This window comes from Gossypium arboreum, chromosome 8 (genome assembly GCF_025698485.1).
Source record: "Gossypium arboreum isolate Shixiya-1 chromosome 8, ASM2569848v2, whole genome shotgun sequence".
NCBI classification, from domain to species: domain Eukaryota; kingdom Viridiplantae; phylum Streptophyta; class Magnoliopsida; order Malvales; family Malvaceae; genus Gossypium; species Gossypium arboreum.
This window is the reverse complement of record NC_069077.1, coordinates 6,597,070-6,613,490: the sequence shown is the minus strand read 5'-3', so window position 1 is coordinate 6,613,490 and position 16,421 is coordinate 6,597,070. Positions and strand designations below refer to the sequence as shown.

The 16,421-nt window shown below is 35.3% G+C and overlaps 1 protein-coding gene across 1 annotated transcript; it reads right to left on the bottom strand.

Annotated features, from left to right (window-relative positions):
- Positions 1–12,038: 12,038 nt before the first annotated feature.
- Positions 12,039–16,017, bottom strand: LOC108468833 (uncharacterized). The gene is made up of 4 exons (XM_017769692.2): positions 15,741–16,017; positions 14,508–15,641; positions 13,290–13,960; positions 12,039–13,200 (listed from the first exon to the last, which is right to left on the bottom strand). The coding sequence occupies exons 2-4, from the start codon at positions 15,608–15,610 to the stop codon at positions 12,176–12,178; spliced, it is 2,799 nt and encodes a 932-aa protein (XP_017625181.1). The 5' UTR covers positions 15,611–15,641; positions 15,741–16,017; the 3' UTR covers positions 12,039–12,175.
- Between the last annotated feature and the right edge of the window lie 404 nt (positions 16,018–16,421).

The following is a 16,421-nucleotide window of genomic DNA, read 5'->3' as shown; positions in this document are numbered from 1 at the left end:
TTCATCTGTTGTGCTTTGTATTGAATTGATTTTATATATGTTATTGTAGCGTTTAATATTAGTAATTAACTTTTACTAAATCAACTCTAAAATCGAATTAAACATTAAAAAGTAACATTGTTATCTTCATGTACTAAAATTTATAACTTTTGTCAAATACATGTATCACATTGGACTAAAAAAAATCACACAGATACAACATTAGAAAAAATGTCAAACTCGAGTACTAAATTATGCATTAAGCTTTAAAATCTTTTTGTTAAATTCATTGGTGTAATATTTTGAAATGAAAAAAAAAATATACTCACTTGGTGTCCATGTAACAAAATGATGACGTTGTAAAGTAATGAATTTAACAAAAAATTTAACGATACTAACAGTTGAACATACATTTTAAATATGAAAATAAAAACTAAATTAGTTAAAATAAAAGTGTACAATTAAATTTAAAATATATAAAAGGTAGAATAGGTTAAAGCATATTTTAACTTTTAAAATTATTTAAATATTTTATTAATTACATATGAAAAATTATAACTAATTCAAAACTTAAAATGAATTAGTTATGTATATTAATAATTAAAATTTCCAATTAGTTAATAACCAAAAATTGTGAAATATATAACCATATCTTTTCTAAGCTAAAAATTTATTGAAAACCAAAAACTCAACATTAACATTAAATAAGGCATAAACAAAAACCTCAACACCATTAAACATCAAAATAAACGTATCACCTATATATAAAACATAATGTATGCATAATTTAGTTTTAATCAAATTAATCGATCAAATCAATTATTTTGATTAATCCGTTAATCGTTAAATTTAATTCGGTCAAAATCAATTTTTTTAAATTTATTATTAACGGTTAATTCTATTTAAAATAAAATAATTAACAAAATTAATCGATTAATCAAAATTATTTATAATAAAATATTATAGGCCAAATATATTAAATAGGTCCAATATATTATGTAAGCTCAAAATATAAAAATTAAAATATGAACTTAAAATTAATTGGATTTATACAAATTATTATAATGGGTTTAAAATTATAAAAGATTTATATATTTTAAACTAGAAAATAAATAAAATAATAAAAGAAAGAAGCCTTAATTTTTTTCTTCCCATCATCAAACTCAAAACAAAGTCTGGGTGGGCATCCCTTGACACCATACCATCTTATATTCTTCTTGACTTCTTCGATTTTTTTTTTTTTCATTTTCAAACCTTTTTATCTTCATTTCATCATTCAAGTCTCAAATCTTCTTGTTTTTATCGTGGTGTTTGTTATGATGATTTTAAATTAGTGTTGTTATTGTGTTATTTATTGTTTTTGCTTTTTTAAAAAAATAAATTAAAAGTAAAGAAAAATAATATTATAATGATATTTTCATGTTTCAAACTTAATTGAACAAAACAAAAAATGTAAAAATTTCAGTTAATTTAGTTAATCGCCCGAATTCATCAAAATTATTTCGATCGATTAAAAATTTTTGAAAATATTTCAGTTCATTTAACGGTTAAGACTTTTATGGTTTTGATTAATTTAGTTAATGGTAATTCAGTTTGGGTATTAACTGAACCGACAGTTTAAACACCCCTAATAAAATATAAAAAAAATTAGGGTAAATTCTATAAATGGTCACTAAACTATTGTCTGCGTTTTATTTTGGTCACTAAACTTTTAATTTTTCGATTTAGCTACTAAACTATTCAAAATCAAATTTTTTAGTCACTGAACGCTAACATAGATTTCTTTTTATTGGTCTAATAACGAATTTAGCCCTATAATGTTTAAACGTTATATCAATTTGATCCTAAATATAAAAAATTCAACAAATTTAGCTTTCAATGTTTACAAATTTTATCATTTTAATTCAAAATTTAAAAAATCAATAAATTTAGCCCTCAATATTTACAAAATAAAAATTTTATTTTGTTGATATGAAAAAGGTACATTTGTAAAATTTAAATTTAAACCTTTTCTTTTTTAACAAAAAATTTAAACATTTTCTTAATACATGTAAAATAAATCATGTATTTGAGAGTGCAAAGCAATTACTTTTCCTCTAAACTAATTGAACCTTTTCTTGCCAACAATTTGGCTTGGCGAGTAACCAAACCAATGGGAATAAACTGGCTTTTCCCTTCATTAATGTTCTTTATTATGGGTTGTGCTCTAATAGTCTTTCCAATTCCAACATGACTTATGTCTCCTTTGGTTTGGCGATTAATGCCAGTGTGATGTAGTTGGTGTAAAAAATTCCTACCAACCTCATTGATGTAGTATTTGGATAACATTCAACAGTGTGGTTAAATTGATTTCAATTACATTGGCAGGCTTTAAATTGACTAGAGCTTTTACCTCTGTTCAACACAATAAAGCATAAAATATTTGTAATTAACAAAAATGTTCATACTTTTATTTTTATTTCTTTTTTATCCTTGAAAGTTAAACTAATATCTATCCTAATCTTATTTGTTTTCAGATTTGGAACCTAAACACTCATTATTCTTGGTTTTTCCCTACTTTTTTGCTCATTTCTTGGTTATAGCTAGTACTTGTTTCTTTGCCTAAAGGTTAGTTTTTTCATATATTTGTGTTTATTAGATAATTTTTTAGTATTATGGTGTTCTTCCAACTTGTGTTTTGTTCTTGTTGAATTTCCTTTGGGTACTAATTGAGAGCATTTTCTATTGTGTGTTTGATGTATCTCAATACATATGGTTGCTAATTTTGTTGATAAACACTCATTGCTATCAAGTTTCAACCTATAATATATCCTTAACTCTTACTAGGATGCTAGTGTCACAGTTGTGGATCAAAGTCTGTGATCATTGCGCACAAAACATCCCATTGAAGTAAATTGGTTAAGTGGGGCTCATTTGATTCACTTGAACTAGCTCGATTTGTAAAACACATATAGAGGAGCCTATTTACTTGAAGCATTGGTGGTCCAGTGAAATACTCCAATAAAACTAGAGTTACTAAGATAATTATTGTAAATCCTAAAGGATAAAGATATATAGAGTTTAAATACCTTAGGACTCTCAATTTGTAGATATGCACAAATCTCAACTATTAATATAACTCGATTTGTACCGTTGGATCTAAAGGAGCTCAACTATGAATAGAGGTCTTCCTCCTCATTTGTAATCACTCAATTGTAATCCTTCAAAGTAATAGAGATACTTTGAGAGCATTTAATCAAACACCTTATGTGCGCTATTTTTCTATGACTTTTTGTTCGTTCGTGGATTCTTTCTCTTTCGAGTTTGTTTTCAATTTATTTCGATGCCTTAGAGAATTTCTATTGAGAATTTTCGCTTTGCTAAGAATAAGGTTAACTTAGACAAATTTGAACCCAAGAATTCACCTCAAGCAACTCGAATTGTGAGAATACAGTTCTAGCCTTATGACAGTTGGTATCCGAGCCAGTGTTTGAAGGTGCCAATTAAGATGACAAAAGGAGTCCATGGGGGATATGAGGGAGAGACTCGAGGCAGTTGAGGGACGCATCGATAAGTTGGACTTGATGAAAGAACAACTCAGGGACTATGTGGTGAAGGCTCTTAATGTCAATTTGGATGTGATGAAAGAGGCCCTAATGGTTGTGTGATTAACTAAAAATTCGACTTAAGGCAAGCGCACCTATCGAACAGTAGTATAGTTATGGTGAGACCAGAAATATCGTATCCACGAGGACTAAAAGTACTAGTAATTACTATCTTTTTATTATCTAGCCTAAGAATTAAATGGTGTTTTTAAACTAAACTAATTTTCTAATTTAACTAAGATTACGACAGAGATGAAAGTTGGAAAATACTTTAGAAAAACCAATAGAGAAGACAATACCCAAGAGAGAATCCACTTAGACTTCACTTATTACCTTTGACTTAGACGATTTATTCACTTGACTTATTCCGTAGAAATCCCTGATTTATGTTATTATCCCTTTCGAGACTAAAAACAACTGACTCTAGATTGATTCATCGAAATCTCTTTCTAATTAAAACCCCTATTGTCGCATTAACTCGATCTATGGATTCCCTTATTAGATTTGACTCTAATCCAGCAAATTTATGTCTTCCTATCTCTAGGATTGCATGCAACTCCGCTTAATTATGAATTCTCTACTTTTAAACAGGGACTTTTACTCCACTGAATAAGCACATCAAGAACCTGAATTAATATCCTGGAATATTAAAGTAAGGGTTAAAACTCACAATAAAGAATAATAACAAATATTTATCATATAGATCAAAGAGTAATAAGATTCGTCTTAGGTTTTATCTCCCTTAGGTATTTAGGGAGTTTAGCTCATAATATTAATAGAAAACATCTCAAAGTTTTGAAAACAAAAAAACATAAAGAAACCCAAAGAACTTCTAGGAAATTGGATGGAAGTCTTCAGTCTTGATGTAGATCCTGGCTCCGAGGTGATTCCGGTGGCTATTCTCGAGTATTTTCTGCCTCCAACTCTGTGTGTCCCCTTTAATCCTCTTCTAGGGTGTTTATATAGGCTTTAGAATGCTTCAAAATCCTCAAAAGTGGCATTTTCCAAGTAGAACTAGACTTGGGCTCGACAGGGACACGACCGTGTGCAAGTGCTCAAGCCGTGTGTAATTCTGAGTTGGTTTCTAGTCGACACGGCCATGATACACATGCATGTGGTCTGCCCGTGTGGAAGTGCCTAGGCCGTGTGAAACAATGTTTTAGGCCCAATTTTTTCATTTTTGCAAATGTTTTGAGGGGAAAAACTATCCGACAGAGAGGCTAGTTGGGTATCGACTGAGGCATCGAGAGAGTTCTAAGACAAGTTGAACTAGTGTCATTCTGAGGACGCGAAGAGGACTTCGCAAAAATGGGTGGGGGAAAATGTCACGAGCCGCGGATCAAAACCTATAACCATTGCACACAGAACGTCCCATGGAGATCAACTAATTAAATGAAGCTTATTTGACCCACTCGAACTAGCTCGATTCGTGAAACACATAGAGAAACCCATCTACTTAAAGCCTCAGTGGTCCAGTGAAATACTCCAGTAAAACTAGAGTTACCAAAATAATGATTGTAAATCCTAATGGGCAAAGATGTATAGAGTTTAAATTCTTTAGGACTCTCATTTTGTAGATATGCATAAATCTCAACTATTGATGTAACTCGATTTGTACTATTGGATCTGGGAGAGCTCAACTATAAATAGAGGTACCTCATTTTCATTTTAGTTATATGAGACTTTTCTAATATTTTATGATTATATATACCAAATATATATATAGTAATAAATGAAGGATCACAAAGGATCCTAGCTAAAATGGTTGTCCATAGTGTTCCTTGCCATGTAATTAGCCACCATATTATCTTGAAGAGGGGGTATCAAAAAAAAGAACTTGCATTATCAATGTCAGAAGAGTCGAGGAGTATATTAATATTGTTGGTTGTTAGTCTAAAATCACCTAGTTAAACTCAAAACTCTTTAAGTCCCAAACAATAGTGAGACCGTGTTAGATTGAGAACACCAGCAGTTATAGTTTTGTGATAGTTATATTCTGTTTATACTCAATTTCTGGTTCAAGTAAAAGAAACCCAACAAAACAAAAAGGTAGCACCAACAAAAACCTTAAAATATTTGCTTGATACTGTTGGAACATTGGCACAGGAGGAAGTAAGTTTTGACAGTGGAGGAAGAAAACAGAGAACAGAACAAAGCAGGAAGCAAGATGCAAGAAAAGTTTTACTTGGTCACAAACGTATAGCAAGGAAGCAATCTGATTTTTTACAACTGATATGCTTACTCATTTAGTATGAAAACAATACATTTATAGCCAAATACATCACCAAATATTACCTACTACTACTAAGTAGCCTAGAAACTTGATAAACATTGCTTCTACACATGAATAAGCTGAATTATCAGCTCAGTCATCACCTAAACCTATCAAAACAACAACAACTAAGTTCATTTTCAATGAAACTAAACTACATTTCAACTAAAATAGAAAATATGTTGCTACAACATGCACACTTGCTGCAGCATGCATACAAGATGTATGCACTCAACAAAAACATAACAGCAGCATGGTTGGCCATTTTCAACACTCCTCCTTGGACTCCATGCTGCGAATACAAATCATTCAACAATTTTTAAGCTTGGCAGTCCCAAAAATGCTTTGTTTCAAGCTGACCCTGCTCAAGCACTTCATTTTCAACTTATTTTCAACCATGGCCTCATACTCAACTAAATCTGACTTACACACTTGACTATCCTAATCTTTTGTGCCAAAGATTTGTTCTTAAAATGGATTATTTCCTCCATCACAGCCTTGGTTGACAACACATCTTGCCTTGTTCCTTATTACAGTCCTGCTTCTTCTTGCATAAATAGCTTTCAAGTATAGTTTGCTTGCCTTCAGTCTACCATTTTTGGCTTGCACCCTCTCGAGCTTGCATTTAGACCGTCTCACTCTTGACTTGCACCCACTCTAAGCTTGCATTTAGACTGTCCTTGAAACTCCTCCTTCAACTTATAGTCTCACAAAGGTAAGTTGCTGCTAGCAGCCCTAAAAGACGTTAGACTTTGGCAGCTTCTGTCTTTCTTAACAAATAGCAGAAGTAAAAAGAAGCCTTCAAAGGTGACAGACTTTAACGGCTTCTTGCCTTTCTAGCAACAAAAACAAAAATCAATGGCTTCTAGCAACAAAAGCAAAAATCAATGGTCCTCAAAGACTTGGGCTCATGATACCATTTGTTGGAACATTGGCACAGGAGGAAGTAAGTTTTGACAGTAGAGGAAGAAAACAGAGAATAGAACAAGGCAGGAAGCAAAATGCAAGAAAAGTTTTACTTGCTCACAAACGTGTAGCAAGGAAGCAATCTGATTTTTTATAACTGATCTGCTTACTCATTTAGTATGAAAATAATATATTTATAGCCAAATACATCACCAAATACTACCTACTACCACTAAGTAGCCTGTTAGAATTAAGTGACCCAAATTCTTATTTAAATAAAATACGATGGAAAATAAAATAAAAGTAAAATCCATATAGAACTAGACTTCTTTATTTTATTTTAGAATAAGGTTTTAAACCTTATTAAACTCCATCTATTTTATATTGATTAGGATAAGGTGTTTCAATCCTACTAGAATATGGCTTTGCAAGCCTATAAATAGACATAGTCTATTCCTCTTGTATTTGAGTAAAAATTTTTCGACATAGTGAATTTTCTTCTCCTCCGCCTGTGGTTTTTTTCCGAAAGGGTTTCCACGTAAAATTTATGTGTTCTTTATTTTATTTATTTTATTCTATTTTATTTTTCACAAATTGGTATCGAGCTTCCGGTTATTCATCTCGATCACGGTAATGGCGTCTTTGAAGTATGAAATTTATTGTTGGATCGCAACACCGATTTGCGTTGTGGCAAATTAAGATGCAAGCGCTTCTTGCAGATGGATCTAGAGGATGCCTGCTAGGATATATAAGATGCCTTCGACATTAACGATGAAGAGAAGAAGCGTAAGGATCGAAAGGCATTAACACAATTACATCTGCATTTGTCCAACGAAATTTTGCAGGATGTGATGAAAGAGAAAACCGCCATTGCATTATGGAAGAGGCTAGAACAAATATGTATGTCGAAAACTCTAACAAGCAAGTTGCATATGAAGCGGCGTCTTTATGCTCATCGTTTGGAGGAAGGTGCGTCAGTACACGAACACTTAACAAAGTGTTTAAAGAAATTCTCTCAAACTTGGAGGCCATGGAGGTTCAAGATGATAAGGAAGATCTAGGGTTGATTCTACTTTGTTCGTTGCCCGTCTTATTCAACCTTTAGAGACACGATTTTATATAGCCGCGAGTCTCTCACGGTTGATGAGGTTTATGATTCTTTAACCTCGTATGATAAGATGAAGCATCTTGTGGTTAAACCCAACTCTCGGGAGAGGGTCTCATTGTTCGTGGGAGACAAGACCGGAATGTTGATGATGATCGTGGTAGAACACAGAACGGAATCCTCGTGGTAAATCTAAGGGTAGATCGAAATCTTCAAACAGAGGTAAAACTTGCAACTTCGCAAGAAGAAAGGGCACATTAAATCTGAAAAGTGCTATAAGCTACAAAATAAGATTAAAAGGAGGTGCGAATCAAAAGGAAAACAAATGGAAAATTCGGTGAAGTGATGTTGTAGAAGACTACAATGATGGTGAACTTCTAGTTGCTTCATCAATGATTCTAAAGTAAGCGAGAGTGGATACTTGATTCAGTTGCACCTTCCACATGAGTCCCAATCGGGATTGGTTTACAACTTATGAAACGATGATCTCAAGGTGTTGTTTTGATGGGAAATAATGCTTCATGTAAAATCGCGGTGTTGGAACAATTAAAGTTAAGATGTTTGATGGAGTTGTCGAACACTTAGTGACGTGCGGCATGTTCCGAATTGAAAAGAAATTTAATTTCGTTGAGTACTCTTGATTCAAAAGGGCAGATACACACTGAAAGTGGGGTTTTAAAGATTTCAAAGGGTCCTTGTTGTGATGAAAGGGCAAAGAAAGATTGCCAAGTTATATGTTTTACAGGTTCTCATCATATCGGTGATGCAATTGCCGCTTCTCTTCCTTGTCGATGATGATATTACTAAACTTTGGCATATGCGCCTAGGGCATATGAGTGAGAATGGCATGGCGAAATTAAGCAAAGAGGACTTCTTAATGGGCAAGGAATTTGCAAACCGAATTTCTGTGAGCACCGTGTTTTTGGGAAGCAAAAGAGAGTTCGATTCACTAGAGGAATCCATAACACGAAGGAAACGTTGGAGTATATCCATTACGATCGTGGGGGCCGTCGAGTGCCTTCGAGAGGTGGAGCTAATTATATGCTAACCTTTATTGATGATTTTTCCGAAAAGTTTGGGCGTTCTTCCAAGGCGAAAGCGATGTGTTTTCCACATTTAAGTCTTGGAAAATTATGATTGAAAACAGACGGAAAAGCAGATAAAATACCTCCGTCATGCACAATGGCTTAGAGTTACGCTCGATGAGTTTAATAGATTGTGCAAGTCGAAGGATCATGAGACACTTGACATTTCGTCATACTCCACAAAAAAGCGGCGTTGCGAACGAATGAACGAACGATCATGGAGAAGGTTCGATGTATGTTGTCAAATGCCAACTTACCAAAGTCATTTTGGGCGACGACCTCTCTCGCATGTTTTTGATCAACCGATCTCCATCCGTTGCCATTGAGAAAAAGACTCCACAAGAGGTATGGTCCGTAATCCCGCTAATTATTACGATTTAAAGATTTTTGGGTGTCTGCGTATGCTCATGTTGATAATGGAAAACTGGAACCGAGATCCATTAAATGCATTTTCTTGGTTATAAAGTGGTGTAAAAGGCTATAAGTTATGGTGTCCTGAAAATAGAAAAGTTGTGATTAGCAGAGATGTTGTTTTTGATGAAACTGCTATGCTACCTAACTTATCTCTTAAAGACTCTTCCAATAAAGAAAACCAAAAGCGGTGGAGCATCGATTAATACGAATCAACTCCTCAAGCCAAGACAAAAATTGAGAATAGAGTTGCTTCTTCACCGCAATACTCTATCGCCAAAAACAGGACAAGAAGAGAAATTAAACCTCCAAAGAAGTATGCCGAGGTTGATCTAGTTGCTTATGCTTTAAATGTGGTGAAGATATAGATGCGAATCAAGAGCCATTTAATTATTCGAGGCGATTAGTGTGAAGACTCGAAAAGTGGATGTTTGCTATGCAAGAGGAGATGGAATCACTCCACAAAAACAGAACATGGGATCTTGTAAAACTTCCTAAAGGTAAAAAGGTCATTCGTTGTAAATGGGTGTTTAAAAGAAAGAAGGGACTCAGGAGTTGAAGAACCCGGATATAAAGCAAGGCTTGTTGCAAAGGTTACTGATCAAATTCCGAGTGGACTTCATGATGTGTTCTCTCCAGGTTGTTAAGCATAGTTCGATTCGAGCTTTGCTTGGTATTGTTGCCATGCATGATTTGGAGCTTGAGCGTTAGATGTAAAACGCATTTTTGCATGGAGAACTTGAGGAAGATATTTACATGCAACAACCGAGGGTTTTATAGTCTCGAAAAAGAGGACTATGTTTGCTTGTGAAAAAGTCCCTTTACGGTTTGAAACAATCACCAAGACAAAGGGTACAAGAGGTTTGATTCCTTTATGACTTCTCATGATTTCAAAAGAAGTAGTTTTGACAGTTGTGTCTACTTTAAGAAAAATGTGATGGTTCTTTTGTGTATCTACTTTTTATGTTGATGACATGTTGATAGCAAGAAAAGATAAAAGAGAGATAAGAAAGGTTAAAGCCCAACTAAGTGAAGAATTTGAGATGAAAGATTTAGGACCAGCAAAGAAGATACTTGGTATGGAGATTCTCGGAGATAGAAAAGCAAGTAAATTGTACCTAAGTCGGAAGGGTACATTGAGAAAGTTCTTTGCAGTTCAATATGCAGAGTGCTAAGCTCATTAGTACTCCTTTAGCACCATTTCGACTTTCATCGGCCTTATCTCCTCAATCGATAATGAGATTGAGTACATGTCACATGTTCCATACTCTAGTGCAGAGGATCTCTCATGTATGCTATGGTTTGTTCACGTCCGATTTATCATATGCAACAAGTCAGCTTAGCGATACATGGCGAATCTGGTAAAGAACACCGGAAAGCGATTCGATGGATTTTAAGATACTTACGAGGCACTACTAATGTTTGCTTACGCTTTGGAAGAACTAAAGATGGAGTTATAGGGTATGTTGATGCTGATTTTGCTTTGGAGACCTTGATAGAAGAAGATCTCTCACGAGTTACGTCTTTACAATCGGAGGTTGTGCAATTAGTTGGAAAGCCACTTTGCAAACTACATACGCTTTGTCTACCAAAAGGGTGAGTACATGGCGATTCTCGAGGCTTGTAAAGAAGCTATTTGGTTGAAGGGACTATTTAGTGAACTCAATGAAGACCTTCAAATCAGCACGATATTTTGTGACAATCAGTGCCATCTTTCTTACAAAAGATCAAATGTTTCATGAGAGAACAAAACACATTGATATTCGGTATCATTTTGTTCGTGATATTATTGCTCGTGGTGATATTGTTGTGAGCAAAATTAGCACTCATGAAAATCCTGCAGATATGATGACTAAGTCACTTCCTATAACCAAGTTTGAGCATTGCTTAGACTTGGTTGGTGTTCATTGTTGAAGTTAAACCCTTAAGGGTTTTTGGAAGAGGTGAAGAACTTGTTTATTGAAAGTTCGCGATGAAGAACTTGTTCATTGAGAATTTGTGTCAAGGTGGAGATTGTTAGAATTAAGTGACCCAAATTCTTATTTAAATAAAATACGATGGAAAATAAAATAAAAGTAAAATCCATATAGAACTAGACTTCTTTTATTTTATTTTAGAATAAGGTTTTAAACCTTATTAAACTCCATCTATTTTATATTGATTAGGATAAGGTGTTTCAATCCTACTAGAATATGGCTTTGCAAGCCTATAAATAGACATAGTCTATTCCTCTTGTATTTGAGTAAAATTTTTCGACATAGTGAATTTTCTTCTCCTCTGCCGTGGTTTTTTCCGAAAGGGTTTCACGTAAAATTTATGTGTTCTTTATTTTTATTTATTTTATTCTATTTTATTTTTCACATAGCCTAGTAACTTGATAAACATCTCAGTCATCCCATCAAAACTAAGTTCATTTTCAACCAAACTAAACTACATTGCAACTAAAACAGAAAATATGTTGCTGCAACATGCATACTTGCTACAACATGCATACAAGCAGTATGCACTCAACAAAAACATAACAGCAGCATGGTTGGCCATTTTCAGCAGATACTCGCATTGAGATTTTTCCAATTGATCAGGTTTTTCTTAGACGTTTCGGCACGAAGATCTTTGAAATCTAATGCAAAATATATGTTTCAAGTGTTTGGCTTCAAATCAGAAAGTCAAACTAGAGAGAACGAGAAAATGCAAAATTTACAGCGTAGCCATTTTTGGCTTTCATTGATTTGCATAGAACATCAAAGTATAAAAGCAAACAAAAATATTCCATTTGGTGAGTTTCGTTTTCTGATGAAAGAAATAAAGAATAACCAAAAACCAACGATTTCAATCATTGGAATTTCGAGCATTGCTGTGGCAGGCCGGTGATATGATTAACCGTCACAATCTCGGTGGCATTATCGCATCGTAACACATCTTGGGCCAACTTGGCGCCTGCTGCCTTGAGTCCCTTCAATGAAACGGGTTGATTGAAAAGGTTAAGTGATGGCAGCTTGGAGGCTGGTGGCATCTTTCCATTAGGCAAAAGGGATCTAAAATCTTCCTTCAACAATGGGACTTCAAAATCTGCCTTGTCATGCCTAACAACATTGTTCTTTGCACTGATATGGGCCCCTGGTTCCATATGGTTGGTCGAAAAGCTAGCTTGGTTCGGAAAGTTGGGATAAAGGCTAACATATCCTCTAAGGTACATCATGTCGATGAGAAACTTTTTCCATGAAGCTTGCCATCCATTTGTTCTAGACTTTGGGATTTGAACTGGATTTGATTTGGCATCTTCTGTGAACCTCATGTTCATATACACATAGAATTCTCTCCAATGTTTGGGGAAGAAAACAGCACCCCAACTACAAGGTAGCTGGTGAAGATACGGTGTGTTTGGGTGAATGCGTTTGAAGAAGTCGGTTGGATTCCATTTCGGCCTTTCTTTCACGACTTCAACTATCCGAGGAGTGTAAAGAGAGATCGATGAGAGCTCGGGAAGTGATATTTGAGGGTCATAATGGTAGGCTAAGAGAGCATATTTGATCCATAGATAGTAGTAAGGAGAGACTTCGATATCGTCCTCGAGTAGCAGGCCATAGTCATCATCTGATGTTGGATACCAACTCTCACTAACTGCTCTAATGAGGCCCCCTTGAATGATTCTCCTTCTAAGGGTTTTAGGACCATGAGGCCATTCAAATGATTCTACAAGTTTAATAGTTGCCTCATCCACTTTACTGTCCATGTTGAAGCTGATAGGAATCTCATCCCCAATATAGTACGCATCACTCAGAGATTTAAGAAGCCTTGTTAAGGAAGAAGCACGGTTTTGAGTTATTATGTTGACGGAGACCCGCATCCGGTTCCAATCTGCAATTCACAATTGACCACTTAGATTATTGCTCATCAGGTACTATATACAGATATAGTTCTAAAGAAGAGAAGGTTGACATTCTTACTTGGCAATGCTGTTGATCTTAGATCAGCCATCCATAGAACCTTCGAGACCGAAGGCCTTGGTAAAAGTACGAGTGCAGTACCATTTACATTCGTCTCGGTTGCCATCTTCAGAGCTTTCTTCACATTGGGATCAATGTCAGTCACAGTGATCACCACACTAGGGTTGTGAATTTTGATCAACCCTTTCATGCTAGAGTACACTGCTTGCACAACTGGGACCTCAGAGTTTGATGTTCCTGAAAGTGCTCCGATTTGCAAATCAAAAATCTTAAATCTTCGCTCTCTACAAACCAACTTTGGCCAGTTCAATGCTGTAGCAGCATCTTCACAAGGGCAGAAGCTGCCTCCAGGGACTACAATGTAAGCCTTCTTCCCGACAGTGGACCTGAACTTTTCGAGCAGCGGTGCAAGTGCCTTGACCTCATCGAGAGAGTGAGCGTATAAGAGAGAATCGATCTTTTGAGGGTACATTGCAGCCCACTGAGTTACATAACCAGCACTTAGTGCCCTCCACCATTGATCATCTCTAACTTGAACTATGTCCTTGAAGATCACCGTTGTTTCCGACACATAAGCCAGCCTGTGTTCACTATCTCCCCATGTTTCTTTGTCAGTAGGGTCAACTGGAAGAACAAATGAGCCTGCATTTCTATACTTCTGAAGTTGATAACTGCACAAGTTTACCCAAAAAATAAATAAAACCATCAGTATCTTGAAAAAAAAGAAGAAAAAATATTATCCAATCAAAGATTAATGATTATTTATGTGTAATTTGAAAGTATGTATATAATTTAGAACAGACAAATCAATGATGCAGAAATATCAATAGTGGAAACAGGATACAGAGCATCCATTTTTAAGTGGAACTAGCATATAAATATGTATACTTTTCTACAAAAGTGATTCTTTCATAGAATTAAATACAGAATTAGTACCTCAAATGCTTCTTGAGTCAACTTTCAACATCATCAACTTTTAGATCAGGTTAGTTGTATGGCCAACTTTCTATTGCATTGAGCCCTTTCTCTTTCATAGTTCATCAAATATTTAAGGATCCCTCTTCTATAATTATTTTTCTCTAAATGTAATTAAATTCTACTTGGTAATGACACATATATCATAGCGGATCCTAATATTCCCGGTGTGGAACATCGATGTCTATATGCAAATAAAATAACCATGATGATTTCTGAGAGTTTCAGTTCAAGTAAACATACCTGAGGTGAAGATCTTCACCAGTCATGAATGTGAAAGGTGTCTCAATGAAAAGTGACTTGACAAGCTCGGAAGATAAAAACCAGGAGCTAGAGAGAAAATCGACCTGCACGATTTTATCGACTGTAATATCATAGGCAGGGTCAGGCAAGTAGAGCCCTGCCTCCTTCGATCGGAATTTCCGGTAGCTCGGGAATGTGAAATCCTTTTGTCTAAAAGGCAAGATCCTTCCTATGCTGCCCAAAACAGAGTTCTTGTACTTTTCAGTTCCAGCTACATGAGATAAAATCTGTAGCATTTTTTTACCAGGAATCATGTCATCGTCAAGGATATATACAAGATCAGCTTCAGTTTGTAAAGCCATTTGAAACCTGCCATAGTACTTGAAATCATAGCTTGAACTAATGAAGCTGATCCTAGAATCGTTGTAGGTCTCGACGATTCTCTTTAGAGATTGCTCATTTGGACTTCCAAATGAAATCACCCAAACATGATGGAATGGAAGTGTCTGGTGAAGCAATGAATCAAGCTGAGCACAAAGTGTTTTTCTCTTGAAATGGTTCAAGAGCACTGTCACTTTTGGTTTGTTCGGACCGCGAATATTCCACTTGGATTTCATTGCCATTAACTGAGCTAGAGTTTCAGTGCCAATAGTTTTGCTTTGGAAATCCAGTAATTCATCATACAACTCTCTCTTCAACTTGATCATTTGAACATCATTGGACTTCTTCTGCATGAAATCGAGCTTCTCGGTCTCACAAATTGTGGATGGTGTAATCGGAGGGATTTCAGCTCGGATGAAAGAAGCGGCCTCTTGGTAGCGCCCTAGAACATGCGGTGGGATGATGAACTGTTTCATGTTTCTTGCAATCCGTGTGGCCCAAGCAAAATCCGGTTTGGTTCTTAAGTCTACCGCTGGACTCATGTAGTACAAAAGGAATGTTGCATAAACTGCAAAGGCAAACTGCAGGCAGGTAAGAGCTGTCACAAGCCGAGACGAGGCATTTTTTGGAGCCTTGGCCTTTGCCTTTCCTCCAACATAATCGCTGAGCATTCCTTCCAACATATCCCCACTTCTCATATTAGGATTCCGCACAAGTCCCATTTCATAAATTCAGATGTCAAGATATTTATACCTGAAAAATTCACAATAATAAGGAATACCTATCAGTTTATCAGTCAAAATGTAGTTAAAACATCAACATTATTAGCACAACATTAAGCTTGACACTGACAAAAACCAAAGTTTCACAGCCGATATTTACTGCTGGCGGCGTCTCGAGGCAAATGGTTTGAAGAATTCAAGGTTTAAGATCAGAGAAATGGAAGAGACAAATTGTAGTGTTGAACAAGGTGGTGGTGGCTAAGGAGCAATGGATCCCGTGCCATTGTATATATATATGTGGAAAGGGTACTAAAAAAAAAAAAAAAGAAAAGTGAAGAGGAAGCACCTCATGAGAAATGCAGCAAAGGGGTCACATGGGGCAAAACGTTTATATTAATAAAGGTAATCAACACAATATATTACGCGTTACCTTCACTACTTATATTCTCTGATACATTTGCATTGAGACAATGGCACTTAAAAAAGCCGGTTTTAATGGCGTGGAAAAGGGCTACCCCATCGTTTTTGGCACTGCACGCCTACATAATCCCATATGCTTTTTTTTTTTAATCAATTATTTTCCTCTTTCTCTCTCTCAAAGATTTTAATAAAAAAAAGATAATATCTATGTGTATTTAAAACTAGATTTGTCAAAACTCAGTTCCCTAGAACAGGCTTACCTGTCCAATGAAGTTTACTACAAGTAATAATTAAGACAAGAAAAATAAGTTGATAATAAAGACAACATAGAAGTCGTGTCGTTACCTTGTTAAAAGTTAGATGAACCAGGTCCATTTTACAAGCAAATAAG

Bases quoted from the DNA above. Each gene is read 5' to 3' on its own strand.
- LOC108468833 (XM_017769692.2), bottom strand. From the start codon at position 15,610: ATGGGACTTGTGCGGAATCCTAATATGAGAAGTGGGGATATGTTGGAA. The intron at 13,961-14,507 runs GTATGTTTACTT...AAACTTGTGCAG, and splicing joins GGTGAAGATCTTCACCTCAG to TTATCAACTTCAGAAGTATA. The intron at 13,201-13,289 runs GTAAGAATGTCA...TGTGAATTGCAG, and splicing joins AAGATCAACAGCATTGCCAA to ATTGGAACCGGATGCGGGTC.